Source organism: Somniosus microcephalus, chromosome 20 (genome assembly GCF_052327205.1).
Source record: "Somniosus microcephalus isolate GS21.2 chromosome 20, FLI_Smic_1.0, whole genome shotgun sequence".
In the NCBI taxonomy this organism is placed as follows: domain Eukaryota; kingdom Metazoa; phylum Chordata; class Chondrichthyes; order Squaliformes; family Somniosidae; genus Somniosus; species Somniosus microcephalus.
This window is the reverse complement of record NC_141006.1, coordinates 47,409,870-47,427,684: the sequence shown is the minus strand read 5'-3', so window position 1 is coordinate 47,427,684 and position 17,815 is coordinate 47,409,870. Positions and strand designations below refer to the sequence as shown.

Genomic DNA, 17,815 nt, shown 5'->3' with positions numbered 1-17,815 from the left:
TCTTTTTGTTATTTTTTGCTGTCTTTTAAAGTTTTCCCAATCCTCTATCCTCCCACTAGATTTGGCTACCTTATATGCCCTTGTTTTTAGTCGAATACTATCCTTAATTTCTTTACTTAGCCACGGATGGCTGTCTTTTCTTTTACACCCTTTTCTTCTCAGTGGAATATTTTTTTTTTGGAAGTTGTAAAATAACTCCTTAAATGTACACCACTGATCATGTATCGTCTTACCCTTTAATCTATTTTCCCAATCCACTCTACTCAATTCCGCTCTCATACCTTCATAGTCTCCTTTATTCAAGCTTAGCATGCTTGTTTGAGATCCAACCTTCTCACCCTCTAATTGAATATGGAATTCAACCATGTTATGGTCACTCATTCCAAGGGGATCCTTTACTAGGACATTTTTAATTAATCCTGTCTCGTTACACAGGACCAGATCTAAGGTTGCTTGCCCCCTGGTCGGTTCAGTTACATACTGCTCAAGAAACCCATCCCTAATACACTCAATGAACTCATCCTCAAGGCTGCTCTGCCCAATTTGATTTGTCCAATTAATATGATCATTAAAATCCCCCATAATTATAGATGTTCCCTTATTACAAGCCTCAACTATTTCCTGATTGATACTCCGTCCAACAGAGTTGCCACTGTTCGGAGGCCTATAGACTACGCCCACTAGTGTTTTTTTCCCCTTATTATTCCTTACCTCCACCCAAACTGTTTCATTATCCTGATCTTTTGACCCAATATCATTTCTCTGTATTACAGTGATTCCTTCCTTTATTAACATAGCCACCCCACCTCCCCTTCCTTCCTGCCTGTCCTTCCTGATCGTTAAATAACCTGGTATGTTTAATTCCCAGGCATTGTCACCCTGCAGCCATGTTTCTGTAATGGCCACAAGATCATACCCATATGTAATTATTTGTGCCATTAACTCGTCTATTTTGTTACGAATGCTATGTGCATTCAGATAAAGAACTTTCAAAGATGTTTTGTGACACTTAGTTCCTGCTTTTGCCCTTTTTATTACTTTACCTTTTACTCCATACCTTCTGCCCCTTCCTGACACGCTCTGGTTTTTAATTTCCCCACTGCTACCTAAGTCTATGACCTTCTCTGTTGTCATTTTTATTATTTGCTCTCTAGGAACCTCCCCCCCCACTAGTTAGTTTAAAGCCCTCTCTACAGCCCTAGTTATATGATCCGCCAGTACCTACCTCTGCACTCATGCACCCATCACTCACCTGAACACCGGACATCTCGACCCCTCCAAGCCCTTCATCCCGACGGCCCGCCTCGCTAACTTGGCGTGGTTTGGAGCCGTCGGGAATCCCACATGTCAACAATGAAAATAGGGATTAGGCTAAAAACTGCCTGTTAACTACCTGTTAACAGGCAGTTAATTGGCACTAATCCCCTTCCCGTCTCGGGGTGGTGGGTCCCAGTGCGGGGCGGGTACCCGCCTCCTTTGAAACTGGCTTGGGGGCGGGATGGGGTCGGGACCCCCGATTTCGGGATTTTAAACCCCCACACGCCTCCAATCCCGACTCCACGGCCCAATGAAAATCCAGCCCATTAACTCTATCTCTCTCGCCACAGATGCTGCCTGACTTGCTGAGTATTTACAGCATTTTCTGTTAAATATTAAACAAACCGGTCTTGAAGTATGTTGGGAAGGGAGAACACTTGTTTTAAAGTACATATCCTGAGGATTCTCTGTACAAATGTGATTATCGGTATGTTGAGAACCCAGTAAACAGCAGCCAACACTGCTTCAAAGAGGGAAAGAGCCTGTTGAACAACCCTTTTTATTTGAGGCAGTGATACATCAAGTGGACCTTATTGAGATTGAGTAGAATAGGCCTATACTTTTTTTATTCATTGGATGTGGGCGTCGCTGGCATGGCCAGCATTTATTACCCATCCCTAATTGCCCTTGAGAAGGTGGTGGTGAACTGCCTTCTTGACAACTGAGTGGCTTGCTAGGCCATTTCAGAGGGCAGTTAAGAGTCAACATATGCTGTGGGCCTGGAGTCACATATAGGCCAGACCGGGTAAGGATGGCAGATTTGTGTAGAATGGGCCTATACTCTCTGGAGTTTAGAAGAATGAGAGGTGATCTCATTGAAACTTACAAGATTCTGAAGGGGATTGACAGGATAGATGCTGAGAGGTTGTTTCCCTTGGCTGGAGTGTCTAAAACTAGGGGGCATAGTCTCAGGATAAGGGGTCGGCCATTTAAGACTGAGATGAGGAAGAATTTCTTCACTCAGAGGGTTGTGAATCTTTGGATTTCGCTGCCCCAGAGGGCTGTGAGTATATACAAGGCTGAGATCGATAGATTTTTGGACTCTAGGGGAATCAAGGGATATGGAGATCGGGCGGGAAAGTGGAGTTGAGGTTGATGATCAGCCATGATCTTATTGAATGGTGGAGCATACTCAAGGGGCCGTATGGCCTACTCCTGCTCTTACTACTTATGTTCTTATTTCCTTCCCTAAACGACATTAGTGAACCAGATGGGCTTTTACGACAATCCAGTAGTTTCATGGTAACCCTTACTAATATTAGCTTTTTATTCGAGATTTATTTAATTAAATTCCCAGCTGCCGTGGTGGGATTTGAACTCGCATTCCTGTGATGGAATACTCTCCATTTGCCTGGATGAGTGCAGCTCCAACAACACTCAAGAAGCTCGACACCATCCAGGACAAAGCAGCCCGTTTGATTGGCACCCCATCCACCACCTTAAACATTCGCTCCCTCCACCACCGGCGCACTGTGGCTGCAGTGTGTACCATCTACAAGATGCACTGCAGCAACTCGCCAAGGTTTCTTAGGCAGCACCTCCCAAACCTGCGACCTCTACCACCTGGAAGGACAACGGCAGCAGGCGCATGGGAACACCATCACCTACAAGTTCTCCTCCAAGTCACACACCATCCTGACTTGGAAATATATCGCTGTTCCTTCATTGTCGTTGGGTCAAAATCCTGGAACTCCCTCCCTAACAGCACTGTGGGAGTACCTTCACTACACAGACTGCAGCGGTTCAAGAAGGTGAGCTCACCACCACCTTCTCAAGAGCATTTAGGGATGTGCAATAAATGCTGGCCTTGCTAGCGATGCCCACATCCCAGAACGAATAATAAAAAAAGATGGGCGGGGGCATATGTCGGGGGAGGGAAGAGGTCTAGCCATCATGGTGTGGGGAAGGCTTGATGGACTAGCTGGTCTTTTCCTGCCCATCAATTGCGTATGTTCATGTGAAATAGCTAGCCAAATGAGTAGATTATTAATCAGAAGAAGTTATGCTAAAACACTGGTCATACCACATTGGTTACTTTATCCAGTTTCGGTCACCAAGACACAAGTGAAGCATTCAGGCCCTGGAAGCAGTGCAGAGAAGAGTCACCAAGCTGATCTCCAGCATCAGAGGATTGAGCTAGGAAGATAAATTGAAGAAACTGGAGGTCTTTGCCCTCAAAAGAAGGCAAGTGAGAGAGGTCCTCATAGAGGTATGTATAGATGTTAAAACAATAACGGAAAGGTAAATCTGGAGCATTAAAGAAAGAACTTGCATTTATATAGCGCCTTTCACCACCTCAGGACATTCCAAAGTGCTTCACAGCCAATGAAGTGCTTCTTATGTGTAGTCACTGTTATAATGTAGGGAAATACAGCAGCTAATTTGCACACAGGAAGATCCCACAAACAGCAATTAATTGAATGACCAAATAATCAGTGGTATTGGTTAAGGGATAAATGTTGGCCAGGACACCTGAAGAACTCCCAGGTCTTCTTCGAATAGTATCACAGGTTATTTTACATCACCCGAAGAGGGCAAATGGGGCTTAGTTTTATTATTTTACCTGAAAGTCGGCACCTCTGACAGTACAGCATTCCCTCAGTACTGCACTGAAGTGTCGGCCTAGATTATGTGCTCGGTGATTGCTAGCACTGTTGGATTTGGATCTAAATAGGAGCACAGAATAGCCGTTTTTCAAATTAAATCCAAATCGGAATTATTATTCTTTTAAAACTCGTGTCAGATTTTTCGATGAAACGATTGTCCCTGATTGAAACAAAAACAAGCTACAAAATCAATTTACTTCAATGTAAACCAAAAAAGTAGGGCAAGAGGCACGGCATCATAGAAGTTTATAGCTCTGTAATTTCCTCTGCTTCACGCATTTATCCTATTTCATATTAAAGAATGCAGTGGTCTCTGCTTCAACTATAAAACATTTCATGCTGCAAAACCCTCTTGTTAAAGAAATGTTTCTGAACCTCTGTCCTCACTGTGAGGATTTTAAATTGATGACTGCCAAACCGAAGGACATCACTATTAAAATCATTGATAATTTTAAAACCCATTAGTAAATTTCCTCTTGGCCTTCTCGGCTGTAGTGGAAATAGTCCCAGTGTCTCAAGTCTGTCCTCGTAATTATAGTTTCCCAACCCTGGAATCATCCTGGTGAATCTACGCTGTGTAGTCTCAAGGGCTTTAATGTCCTTTCTATATATAGTGCCCAAAATGGCACACGGCACTCTAATAATGGCCTAACCAACGTTTTGTACACATTTATTAGATTCAAACTGGTGAGAGGAAAATGTCGAACTTATTTCAGGAAGAATTTCCTCACGCACAGAATAATGAACACTTGAATAGAGTTTCAAAAAGAATAGTAGAGGCAATAGTCTCGAGTCATTCAAGAGCACGTTGGGTGGCGTGATGAGTGGACTGTAGGTTTTTTCTTTTTGGATGAATGAAGTAAAATGGGACGAATTGTCTTCCTCATCTGTAGTCATCTTGTGACCCCACATAGATAAGATCAAACAAAAATCTCCTGTAAAGTCATCATTTTTGCTTCAAGTTTATTTTCCTACCCAGGAGAGATTTGGTAGTTTGGTCTCTGCACGTGGCAAAAAATCACTGAGCTGATGAAAACTGCAAGTGGCTGCATAGGAAAACATTTTTTTTTGCAGTCTAGGTGCCAAATGAAGGCAGCTGATGGAATTAAACTTCAGCACTACTCCCCCAGGCTTAGCTTCTCATTAAATGATTGTGCAATCTTCTTCATTTAACCATGTGACGGGGGAGGGTGGGTCAGCATTGTGTGCTAGATCATTTATTAATATGAGTAAGGAAGGCCATTTGGCTCCTCCCATCACTGCCTCAAATTGCTTTTTTGTGCAGGAGCACACCTTCACCGATAATTTCTACATTTCACAGGTATTTCCACTTCCTTGTGTTTCAGATAATCTGTTGGATAGAAAGCAACTGATGAAAGTAGGAATCGCCTTAATTATAACTGGACATTTGAATTTCATTCTCGGAGCGATTGTCCACGGCACAGTCCTGCGACATGTCACTATACCAGGAGATGGCATTTCTGTTGAATATTCTGTAACCAACATAATTTCTGCAATCTCAGGAATACTGGTACAGTTAATCTACTTACTAACGTAGCTTTCCAAACACCAAGCTGTGTTTTATTCAAAATTGATGCAATAAATATAGCCTTCAGAATGGTGCTTTATGCTTCCAATTAACAATCCCTGGAATGTTTTCTCGGATACATGAGTTTCAAGTACATCAGAAACAAATGTTGGTTGCATTTCAAATTTGCTGATAAAAAATGTAATCAGGACACAGCCACATCAGCAGTGATACCATGGACCAACCGATCTAATCTTGATTTTTCTCTATGCCTTGGTCTGCTGTAGAAACATAGAAACATAGAAGATAGGAGCAGGAGTAGGCCATTCGGCCCCTCGAGCCTGCTCCGCCATTTAATGAGATCATGGCTGATCATCCAAATTCAGTACCCTGTCCCTGCTTTCTCCCCATAGCCCTTGATCCCATTAGCCTTAAGAAATATATCTAACTCCTTCTTGAATATATTTAATGAATTGGCCTCAACTGCCTTCTGTGGTAGAGAATTCCACAGGTTCACCACTCTCTGGATGAAGAAATTCCTCCTCATCTCTGTCCTAAATGGCTTACCCCTTATCTTTAGACTGTGACCCCTGGTTCTGGACTCCCCCGCCATCGGGAACATCCTTCCTGTATCTAGTCTGTCTAGTCCTGTTAGAATTTTATAAGTTTCAATGAGATCCCCTCTCATTCTTCTAAACTCCAGCGAATGTAAGCCCAATCGACCCAATCTCTCCTCATACGTCATTCCTGCCATCCCAGGTATCAGAACAATCTCGTTCTGTAAGCCCCAGCCTCAAACAGACACTGAAAAACATTTAGGACTATACCACATTATCTTGAAATTTATAGCTAGAATGGTAAGTCTATGTACAAGTTGCAATCAACTTTAAAACTAAGACAAACATGTAGGGCAGAAGATAGGGCAATAACACTACAGGGGCCCATTCTGCAACCTGTACTCCCATCTAATGAGGCTCCACACTTGAAGTGGAGCCTCACAAAATCACTCTTATATGTACTGTTTAAATAGTATAATATGCCAGGGCTGGTGGTTTATGGAATACAAAGCTCATATTGCCACCAGCATGACTCATTCACATCTCCAATACTCTATGGTCACTGCCACTGTTCATTTTCCATAAGCCACTGGTGGCAAACATAACCAATTTTTAAATCATTGCACAGCCTCTTAGTCGTATGCATTTTGTAAAAGAAGCCTCCTTGACTGAACACAATTACTAATCTGAATTTCAGTGAACTACTGGACAGTTTAAGCCATTTTGTGCTATTTAGCTTAAACATCAAGTTAATCGATGAATTATCTTCATACCTGTTTTGCAGTACTGCTATTTATACCCAGGGGCATAATTTTTTTTTGACTTCCTTTAGTTTCCTTCAAACCTTTTCATTTGTCACTTTTGTATGCCTCCTTAAAGGAATGTGTAGCAGGGAGTACTTTCATTATACAGGAAACATTTTTTTATCCGGCACTGACGGGACCGACTTGGTGCCGGTTCATCAAAAATTCCGGATAACCGAGCGCTATAGTAAAAGATACGGAGAGCTGAGAGCTCCGTATAAAGCAACAAACCCTGTTGCTTAGCAACAGTGCAGAACAATGGCCACAAGTTCCAAGCGTCTCTGTAGCTTAGCAACAGCTGCAACCACACCCTTGCACAGCAACAGATCGAGGAAGGCAAGTACAATATGAAGTAAAACTTACCTGAACCTACTCCTGAATTTTGCCGGTTAACCGAGATTTCCGGTTATTCAGGTGCCGGTAAATCGAAAGTTTCTTGTAAAGTGCTTGTCATGCCTGTGTAACATGAAAAAATATATAAAAGGACTCCTGCCTCACAATACAAGGAAATTTGAATTGAGAAAAGGACTATCTGACTGATTAAGCCCTCTCTTTCTAACAGACTATGTACAATTTGTAATGTTGTGGAATCTCCTGCTTCACTTAGGCCCTGATATTGACTGGGGCGGGTGCTGTGAGCAGGGGGGCGGGGGGCGGGGAGGAGTTTTGTGGTTTTTGACTCCACAGCAGGCGTCCTTTTATCCAGCAGGTTTCCCGCCCGGAAGTCAGCCTGATTGACAGGTTTGGCTCCCTGTCAGGTGGGAAACGCTCGGGAGGAGGCCGCAGCCCAGTAGGAAGTAGAGAACCTGCAGCTTCCTCCTAGCCAATCCCGGGGGAGGCCCGATCGCAGGGGGTCTTTGGATGCGGTGCGGGTCCGATGGCGGCCAGGGACACAGGTAAGCTTGGTTGGCTGGGAGGAAGCACTCCTGCTCCTCCTGGTCCACAAGCAGTGCTGTAAAGGCACTTACCTTTTCCAGGAAGTGGTCCTCGCCTCCTTTCAGCTACTTGGTTTCCCGAGGCCTGGGAAACTCAGCCGGCCAGGGTTAAACTCGGAAGGCTGGTTAAATATGAGGCACGCAGCACCATTATAATAATTAAATGGCCAACCCGCCCCCTGGTAGCGGGTTGGTTGCCCGCGCCCTCGTCCCGCCTCTGTTAGAACTGGAAGTGGGTGGGTTGGGGTCGGGTTTGAGGTTTTTAACATTTTAACATCTCACCCCACTCCAACCCACCCGTTTCTTGTGGTTAAAATTACCCCCTTAATTTCTGAGAGTGGTGAATAACTAAAGGGGGAATCTCCCAAGAAAAATAACTCTTGCAATTTCACCCTGAACCCCACAGGCAATTGAGCAAAAACTCCAGGATGTGGATCTAATGTGACAATCTTCATTAATCATATCTCACCTGCTTGCATTCCACAATTAATGTTCTCTTTACAAATTAACCAGTCTAAATAATTTCTTTCCTACAATTCATGAAATTGTTTTAACACTGCCATCACAGGGTTCTAAACAATAGGTGACGGCTGTAATTTCACTTCTAAATCTATATTTCAGACTATTTGTACTGGAATTGCAGTGATTGTGCTATCTGGGAACCTGCCTCATACAATACTGGTGAGTAGAATGCATTAATTTTATGTTTGTCTCATTTTGTACTACTATTACCTTTACTACAACAACTTGCACTTAGGTAGCATCTTGAATAAAGCGGATTCTCCCTTCACAAGGGAGAATTGGACACTGAGCAGACAGTAGAAGTTAGGGGCGGTGACCAAAGGATGGTTAAAGGTGGTTTTGAGGTGTTTTTTTTAAAGGTGGGAAAAGAAGTAGCAAGGTGCTGGACTTTAGCAAAATAATTCCAGTGTGCAGGGGTGTGATGGCTGAAGGCTCTGCCACTGATGGTAGATGAGAGGGAAGGGGTGGGAATGAGATGCACAGTAGACTAGAGTCAGGAGAGCAGGCGATAGAAGCTGGCCCACATATAAGGCTGGAGAAACTTGCAGAGATAAGATGGCATATGGCCACAGAGGGATTTGTAAACAAAGATGAAGATTACTTGAGGCTGCTGATTCAAGAAGAAAAGTGAAGGCATTGTTTGTTTTTAACTTGTTCTTACATACTGCTACAAAAATAAAGTTAAAGAATGTCTTTTTGTTTAATTATGCAGCAATACATTGTGTTTACAAGTAGCATGTTCAATACCCTCATCTCTATGGCCTGTATGCTGGGGCTGGCAATCTCTGTGGTGGTGACCATTGCAAATGGTGGAAGTACATTGCTCACAGTCTGTCACCTCAACTCCACCAAGGATGTTTTACAAGTAACAAACGAATGTCCATTTGACCCCACAAGAATCTACGTAAGTTAAAAGTACTTATGCTAAGTTTGCCTGCTCTGTATTTGCTCATTGATGTGGAGTTAAACTTCGACAAGATTGAACCCATTTACAATTTACTCCTGTTAATTCAAAAACACATTTTCTGAAAAACTTGAGAATTATCCAGTAGCATGAATGAAACAATTTAAATAAAACAGTACAGGGCGTGTTTTGATTTGTGCTGAGTTCATTGATCACAGATGGGGTGTTTGCAATTTCAATTCAAATGAACAGATAATTTGACTTAAGCAGCTTCAAATTAATAACAGATTGTATATCCCAACCAACTGAACTAATATGCCAATATGAAACTCTGCGGAAACGCATTCATATTGCTGTTGCATTAATATTTATTCAACATTGCAGCAGCACTTTACTGTGTCACAAATAGGTCATTTATTGATTTAAATGGACTGAAACATACAGCGAACGAGCACTGGTTCAGTAAATCAATGATTAATTCTGGCCAAAGTGGTTTATGCAGCCTGTCCCAGAAGTAGAGCCTAACTGGAAAAACTCCCCCAAATTATTATATAGATCCTTTAAAGCAATTCAGTGCCCGACCACTAGAGAAGAGGAAAAATCTAGTACCATTGTGTGAAGAATGGGTAAAGATAGCATCACGCTCACTTCCAATACCCTCCTGTCAAAGAGTTTATTGTTTCAAATTCACATGAAGAATAGGCATGTGGGTGAGGTACTGGAGGTCCGCTACTACCCGTGGAGTCATAACTCAATTATCAGTCACCACCAATAGAAGAAAAAGGGAAGGAGAAAAATCAGAAGATAAAATGGCACATAACAAACTAGAAATCCAGCCACAATTGAAGTCCGATCATTAACATCTGAGTCATTCAATTCCAATTCGCTTTGCAACTGCTTGAAAGCTGCTGTGACCCATAATTTCCAAATTTGAGAAATGGTGCTTTTGAAACAGTTGCTAACAACAAATCATTTTTACAGCGATACTCGCATCTCTTTTATTATGTTTGTCTCGCTGAGGACAGTTAATTTGTAATAAGAATTTTTATTAGCTGGGCCTGTTCCGTCAATTACACTGATATGTGTATGTGTCTGTCAAATTGTCAGTTTTGCTGCAGTTTACTTGATTCCCTGGCTGTTCTCTAGTTCAAACACTCTATAAGTCAGCCTTTTCTCGCTACACAATTCAGCTCAGCTCTCTTCTGTTTCATATATACAGTATTTTAAAAGACCTGTGCTGGGGTGCAGTTCCATAGGCTTTGGGGCTCCTCCTGAACCTCACTCCAGTGGCTATTCTTCATGCGTGAACCTAGCAGTCTATTTGACTGTAGTGTGCAGCATAAATCCAATCCTTTCCTCACTTGACATCTACACATCCAGCAGGGCTCACTGGAAAGTAATCAGGACCACTGACTGATTTTCTCTTCTTTAATTCAGGAAGGTGCTGATGCCAGTTATAGGACCCCTAGAACCATCCCATTTGAGATAAATGAACTCAGCACAGATCAAAAATCAAACAACATATTCTTAAAACTCATCTCTTCAATCAAGCTTTAGGTCATCTCTCCTAACTCCTTCGCTATGGCTTGCCATTAGTTTCTCTTATTTTCTTCTGTATGGAGCCTTAGGTGATTTTCTACTCCCATATAAATGCAAATTGTTGTCATGGTCTTTCTACTACAGAATCTCACTCAGCAGCCCAGTGCTACAAGTGCATTCCATAACCGTTCAAACAAAGAATAAGAATGAGTGATATTGGCGTGACATCTGCTGTCTCAATTTCTCTGCTCCCCTCACTCACTCTAACCTCCCTCCCTCGGAACTTGCAGCACTGTGGGTAGCTACATTTGCCTCATTGTATGGTTCGATTGCAAAGCCCCCAGTCACTAGTTCTTACCTTAGTTGTGTGACTTTAATCCGTCTGTCACTCAAACCCACCACTCATTTTAATTCTCATTTAGATTGACTATGAAACAGCGCTATTTTAATTAGTCCAATAAGGGTGGCACTGGGTACCCCAGTGTCACTGGACAGAAATCAATACCACGTGCTCCCCCAGCCCCCTCCGCACTCAATCTGGGGAGGGCACCATTAAAAAATAGTCCAACCAAACTAAAAGAAGTGTAGTGTAAAACTAAATCAGGATCGTGTTTTTGTGGTCAATTATACAATTCACGTCTTCTGATGGAAGACTATGCAACAGGTGAGACCTAATGGCAGACAGCAATTGGATTCAATTTGTGTTCCAGTGATCTCCATTTTTCAAACTCACCTGTCTCAATTGACCATAGGGTAAATATGCCATGCATAAGGTGATCTGGTGACAAATGAGGGACACAGAACATGTTTTTGCTTTTACAACTACTGATACACATGTTCAGAATTGCAATTTGCAAAGCAATCGATTCTGAGGGAAAGCAGAAGATAAAAAAGAAAATGGTTGGGAAAGAAACTGAAGGACACAATGGAAGAGACTGAGACATTTGTCAGAGATGAATGGGAACAAATCGCAATGTCTTGTTTGGAGAATGTTTCTCTCAGACTGCTCGGTATATCTTTAATGACACTGTGTAATGAATCTGTCTCACAGCTGGGTGTGAAGTGCTGTTCTGTTGAATCCTGACCGGCTCAATTCTCTCTCCACCTCATACATCATGTTTGTGCCTCTATTCTGTTTGATCTTCACCTCCTGCGTACTCCACTGAGAATCTATTTAATGACAACAATTTAGGTAATTCATTTCAGTTAAAGATGTGGGAAATACAGAGAGAGGACCCAACAATACTTCAGCTTTGTTCTTGCTTAGGTCTGACAGCAGCACTTCCTTTTTTGTCTTGGTTTTTCCCTTCTGCCATCTAGTCCTTCCCTTTTCCGTATTTTCTCCTTCACTCTCCATTTTCTAAAGGCTGAAAGTGCCTCATGCTGGGCACCAATAATTTTCCAGTAGGTCACCGAAGCAACAATTCTTTATGTGTGAACTTGAATGGTGAGTTTCAGTAGGCTGTTCAACAGCAGACACAACAACAGCTTGCATTTATATAGCGCCTTTAACGTAGTAGAACTTCACAGGATGCCTGAGAAATGATCAAACGGCATGTGTTGTGGGGCTGTATATAGTGACACCACTATCCCCGGCCAGAATAGAGATGATTGGGTAACTCCCCCGTCAATCACTGTTGTAAGTGACTGGAATTGATTTTACACAGATAATTTGTAATATGTAACTATCCGTCACTCACTGCAATTTGCTGGAGAAATCACTCGGCTTTTATCGGGTGAAGTTGCTGTAGTTTCTGTTTCTAGTTATTAGAGACTCTTTTTAAATAGACACTGTAGACTGTTTGCTGTAGTGCGCTGTTTAAACAGACTCTTTTTGCTGTAAAATAAACTGTTTGCTGTAAGTCCTGCTGTAAGTCCCGTCCCGCCGCCAATGCCTTGGCTGACACAGTGGTGTCAATAGCTAATATGGTGATGTGGTGTTGAGACATAAAGAGCAGCAGGCCTCTAGTTAGCTGATCTTTGCTGGATGGTTCTGCACTATGATTAGCCTCAGTGCCCCATACTAGTGAGGAGAAAAACTAGCGAGGATTCCTGCTCCTGATTAGTGCCCATTGACTCCCTGCTCAGTTGTGACTGTGCCTTCAGTGGTCTAGGCCCTAAACTCTGCAAGTCCCTGCCTAAACCTCTCCGCCGATCTTCCCTCCTTTAAGACACTCCTTAAAACCTACCTGTTTGACCAAGCTTTTGGTCACTCCTCCTAATATCTCCTTATGTGGCTTGGTGTCAGTTTTTTTCTGGAAGAGCCAGCGCAGACTCGATGGGCCGAATGGCCTCCTTCTGTGCTGTACTATTCTATGATTCTATAATAAAGTAACCACAGGCTGAGCTTAACAAAGATCCCTGTGGGGGAAGGGAGGGCAAAAATGATCATCTAGCTCACTTAGGTTTCAATCTTTCCTTCTGTTGTGCATGAAGGAAGACACGTGTTGGAGTGGCCTCAAGAGGAAAGAAAAAATAGGAAGGTAAGGGGGAAAAACAAGCGTAATCCCATTTACACAGTCAATCTTAATTCACACAACTGCAACCTCTAAAACATCTTATTTTGCAGCTGAGGTTCAGCTAAGGTATTAACCTTTGTTGCACAGGAGACAGCATTTAATCTAATACTTTGTCTCCTAGGATACCACACTTGCGATGTGGATTCCATGTCTGGTACTGTCTGGTGTGGAGGCTTTTCTGTCTATTAGATGTTTTTTGGTCACGATGAACTTATTGGGAGGCAAGAAGCAGCGACGTAAATATGACAGGAAACAGGTAGGAGAACAAAACAGTACAGACCTTCAAGTATCACTCATTTGGAGTGAGCCTCACTTGATTTGAAAAACAGCGCCATACATTTAAATGCTTATCTCAGTTGTGAATCAAAAATCTCACTCCTCTCATTTCCCTGATGTTGATAGTTCTGAGGTTGTTAAAGGGTTAGCATTTCAACAACAACAACAACAACTTGTATTTATATAGCGCCATTAACGCAGTAAAATGTCCCAAGGCTCTGTACAGGAGTATTTTAAGACAAAAAAAAATTGACACCGAGCCACAGAAGGATAAATTAGGGCTGGTGACTAAAAGCTTGGCCAAAGAGGTAGGTTTTAAGGAGCATCTTAAAGGAGGAAAGAGAGGTAGCGAGGCAGAGAGTTTTAGGGTGGGAATTCCAGAGCTTAGGGCTGAGGCAACAGAAGGCACGGCCACCAAAGGTTGAGCGATTATAATCAGGGATGTTCAAGAGGCCAGAATTAGAGGAGCGCAGATATCTTGGGGGGAGTTGTGGGGTTGAAGGAAATTATAGAGATAGGAAGGTGCGAGGCCATGGGGGGATTTGAAAACAAGGATGAGAATTCATTTCTTAACGTAGTAAAGATTTTTTTTCCAGTTTAGTGTCGGACCAAATGTTTTATTTTGCTTAGATCACCACCATCTGGAGGAGAATTAATATAAAGCCATTTAGTGTTAAATTAAGTTAATTTTTCAAAATAGACAAGACAGCACAGTCCTCCACCTTGAACTGGATGTACTTGCTTTGCATCCAACCTTTTTATAACATGTCCTACTTGCAGCTCCATGGTAATAGTCAACCCAGATAAAACCTCCTCTCTATAATACACTTTATTAAAGGGTTCTAACGATAGCCAAGGTTGAGTAGATAAAGAAATCTGCAATTACATAAGACCAAACAAATAATGTATTAAACATTCATGAACAGTGCCATAAATAATATATGTGCAACTTTTAATCCTATGGGGAAGGGGGGAAACAAACTCCTATCAGTTCATCCAAAGAGAAAATACTGCAGATGCTGGAAATCTGAAATAAAAACAGAAAATGCTGGATATACTCAGCAGGTCAGGCAGCATCTGTGAAGAGAGAAACAGAGTTAACGTTTCAGGTCGATGACGAAAGGTCATCGACCTGAAACGGTAACTCTGTTTCTCTCTTCACAGATGCTGCCTGACCTGCTGAGTATCTCCAGCATTTTCTGTTTTTATTTCCTATCAGTTCATCTTGTTTGAGCGTCTCCATTGCCTGTAATGGAGCTTCACCTTAGTGCTTCAGTTTATTGTAACAAAGTTTGACTGTATGATTATCCAAATGACTTCCACACTACATAGCTCACTCACAATAAACTTGTGATTCCATAAAGAAAATCTTTAATTTGTCACGAGTTCAGTTTTACTGCTGCTAAAGATTGTCACAGTTAGAGGAAGGCTTCCCCAAATATCTAGCACAAAGGAAGATGGCTGTGGTTGTTGGAGGTCAATCACCACAGCCCCAGGACAACGCTGCAGGAGCTCCTCAGGGCAGTGTCCTAGGCCCAACCATCTTCAGCTGCTTCCTCAATGACCTTCCCTCCATTGTAAGGTCAGAAATGGGGATGTTCGCTGATGATTGCACAGTGTTCAGTTCCATCAGTAACTCCTCAGATAATGAAGCAGTCCGTGCCCAAATACAGCAAGACCTGGATGACATTCAGGCTAGGGCTCATAAGTGACGAGTAGCATTTGCACCACACAAGTGCCAGGCAATGACTATCTCCAACAAGCAAGAGTCTAACCACCGCCCTTTGACATTCGACGGCATTACCATCGCCGAATTCCCCACCATAAACATCCTGGGGGGGGTCACCATTGACCAGAAACTTAACTGGACCAGCCACATAAATACTGTGGCAACAAGAGCAGGTCAGAGGCTAGGTATTCTGCGGCAAGTGTCTCACCTCCTGAGTCCCCAAACCCTTTCCACCATCTACAAGGCACAAGTCAAGAGTGTGATGAAATGCTCTCCACTTGCCTGGATGAGTGCAGCTCCAACAACAATCAAGAAGCTCGACAAAATCCATGACAAAGCAGCCTGCTTGTTTGGTACCCCATCCACCACCTTAAACATTCATTCCCTCCACCACCGGTGTACCGTGGCTGCAGTGTGTACCATCTACAAGATGCACTGCAGCAACTTGCCAAGGCTTCTTCGGCAGCACCTCCCAAACCCGCGACCGCTACCACCTAGAAGGACAAGGGCAGCAGACGCATGGTAACACCATCACCTGCAAGTTCCCCTCCAAATTACACACCATCCTGACTTGGAAATATATCGCCGTTCCTTCGTCGCTGGGTCAAAATCCTGGAACTACCTCCCTAACTGCACTGTGGGAGTACCTTCACCACACAGACTGCAGCGGTTCAAGAAGGCGGCTCAACACCACCTTCTCAAGGACAATTAGGGATGGGCAATAAATGCTGGCCTTGCCAGCAATGCCCACGTCCCAGAAACAAATAAAAAGAAATACAACACTATCTTGCATTTATATACCACCTCGAATGTAGTAAAATGTCCCAAGGCGCTTAAATTACCTTCATTAAGTGGACACTCCAAGCTTAAATATAACTATCCTTGAAATACAAAGTTGCCGTGATTTATTAACCCTACTTGTAAGTGTTTCATGGTATATGCTTGCTATTTCAATATTCCCTGTGCTGGAACACACTGTTTTGCAGATTAGAATACGGCATTAAGCTGACTTTTTGGGGAGAATTTTCTGAGTAAGTGCTAGGCAACCACGCCCATCACCAGTGCATCTCCAAAAATTGCGGGCCTGCTGCCCGCTATTTCTCATCTATTGAAACGTCTTCAGGTTGGTGGGACCTCGTGTGATGATGATGGATTAGAGGCCAAGTCACCTTTGCTCAGTGATACGACTGACGCCTGAGTCCGAAGGTTGTGGATTCAGGCCCCACTCCAGCACCTGGACACACAGTCTAGGCTGACATTCCAGTGTAGCACCGAGGAAGCTCTGCCTCGTCAGAGGTAGCACTCTTTGGATGAGAACGCTGCCAGCTCTCGTGATTCGGGTGGGCACTTTTCAAAGGAGAGCAATTTGACACTTACTATCATTCTGCCTGTCAAGCAAAAAATAGTTTCTCCTGGACGGATTAGAGGTATTTTAAATGTGAAAATAAAACTGGTTGTGAACACTTCAATACATTTTAACAGCTTCCCATATTTGAAAGTGTAACCTCAGATGCATCATGTTAATTTGTGAATTGGCGCAGACTCGATGGGCTGAATGACCTCCTTCTGTATTGTACTATTCTATGATTCGATGAAATCTTTTACTACACGCACTTACAATAATTCCAACCGGTAGCGCAGTCTTCAGTCATAAGACAAAACTATCACTGCTGTTCCTGTCCCAGAGCCTATGGGAAGCATCAGAGGGATTGAAGGTACACTGAATCTATATCAAAACAAAACCTTAAAATCTACCTTTTCCTTATTTATGTGCTGGTGAATCTGATGTGCATTTTAAGTATTTTCTGCTTGTTTGAAAAAAAACACAGGGCTATAAATTACATGGTAACAAAGAGACCACCACATGTAACCAAGCTAAAAGCAGCTTGCAAAGTTGCACAATGTAATCGGACACCAAACACAGTAAAAAGAGGCTAACCGTCCTCATTACATATCACATCACTCTACTGTAGTATCCTAAAAATGACTGCCACTCCCTATTTTATTTTCAGGCAAACCCACAAGTGCAGTGACAGAAATGTTCAAATAAAGCCAGTTTCTGCAATCACACCATACAAACATAGAAGATAGGAGCAGGAGTAGGCCATTCGCCCCTCGAGCCTGCTCCACCATTCAATGAGATCATGGCTGATCATCCAAATTCAGTACCCTGTCCCTGCCTTCTCTCCATATCCCTTGATCCCTTTAGCCTTAAGAAATATATCTAACTCCTTCTTGAATATATTTAATGAATTGGCCTCAGCTGCCTTCTGTGGTAGAGAATTCCACAGGCTCACCACTCTCTGGGTGAAGAAATTCCTCCTCATCTCTGTCCTAAATGGCTTACCCCTTAACCTTAGACTGTGACCCCTGGTTCTGGACTCCCCGGCCATCGGGAACATCCTTCCTGCATCTAATCTGTCTAGTCCTGTTAGAATTTTATAAGTTTCAATGAGATCCCCTCTCATTCTTCTAAACTCCAGCGACTACAAGCCCAATCGACCCAATCTCTCCTCATACGTCATTCCTGCCATCCCAGGTATCAGCCTGGTGAATCTTCGCTGCACTCCCTCCATGGCA

General features: G+C 42.9%; 1 protein-coding gene across 18 annotated transcripts in view; it reads left to right on the top strand.

Annotated features, from left to right (window-relative positions):
* Window positions 1-17,815, top strand: part of LOC147103203 (keratinocyte-associated protein 3-like) — a 213,278-nt gene that overhangs the window by 17,191 nt on the left and 178,272 nt on the right. For 13 of the 18 annotated variants that reach the window (XM_085962607.1, XM_085962617.1, XM_085962616.1 and 10 more), the window contains exons 2-5: window positions 5,270-5,454; window positions 8,368-8,427; window positions 8,981-9,172; window positions 13,352-13,486. In XM_085962607.1, the coding sequence (XP_085818733.1) occupies window positions 5,270-5,454; window positions 8,368-8,427; window positions 8,981-9,172; window positions 13,352-13,486 (572 nt within the window). The remainder of the gene's footprint in view (window positions 1-5,269; window positions 5,455-8,367; window positions 8,428-8,980; window positions 9,173-13,351; window positions 13,487-17,815) is intronic. The other 5 variants (XM_085962618.1, XM_085962612.1, XM_085962610.1 and 2 more) reach the window with 4 other exon arrangements.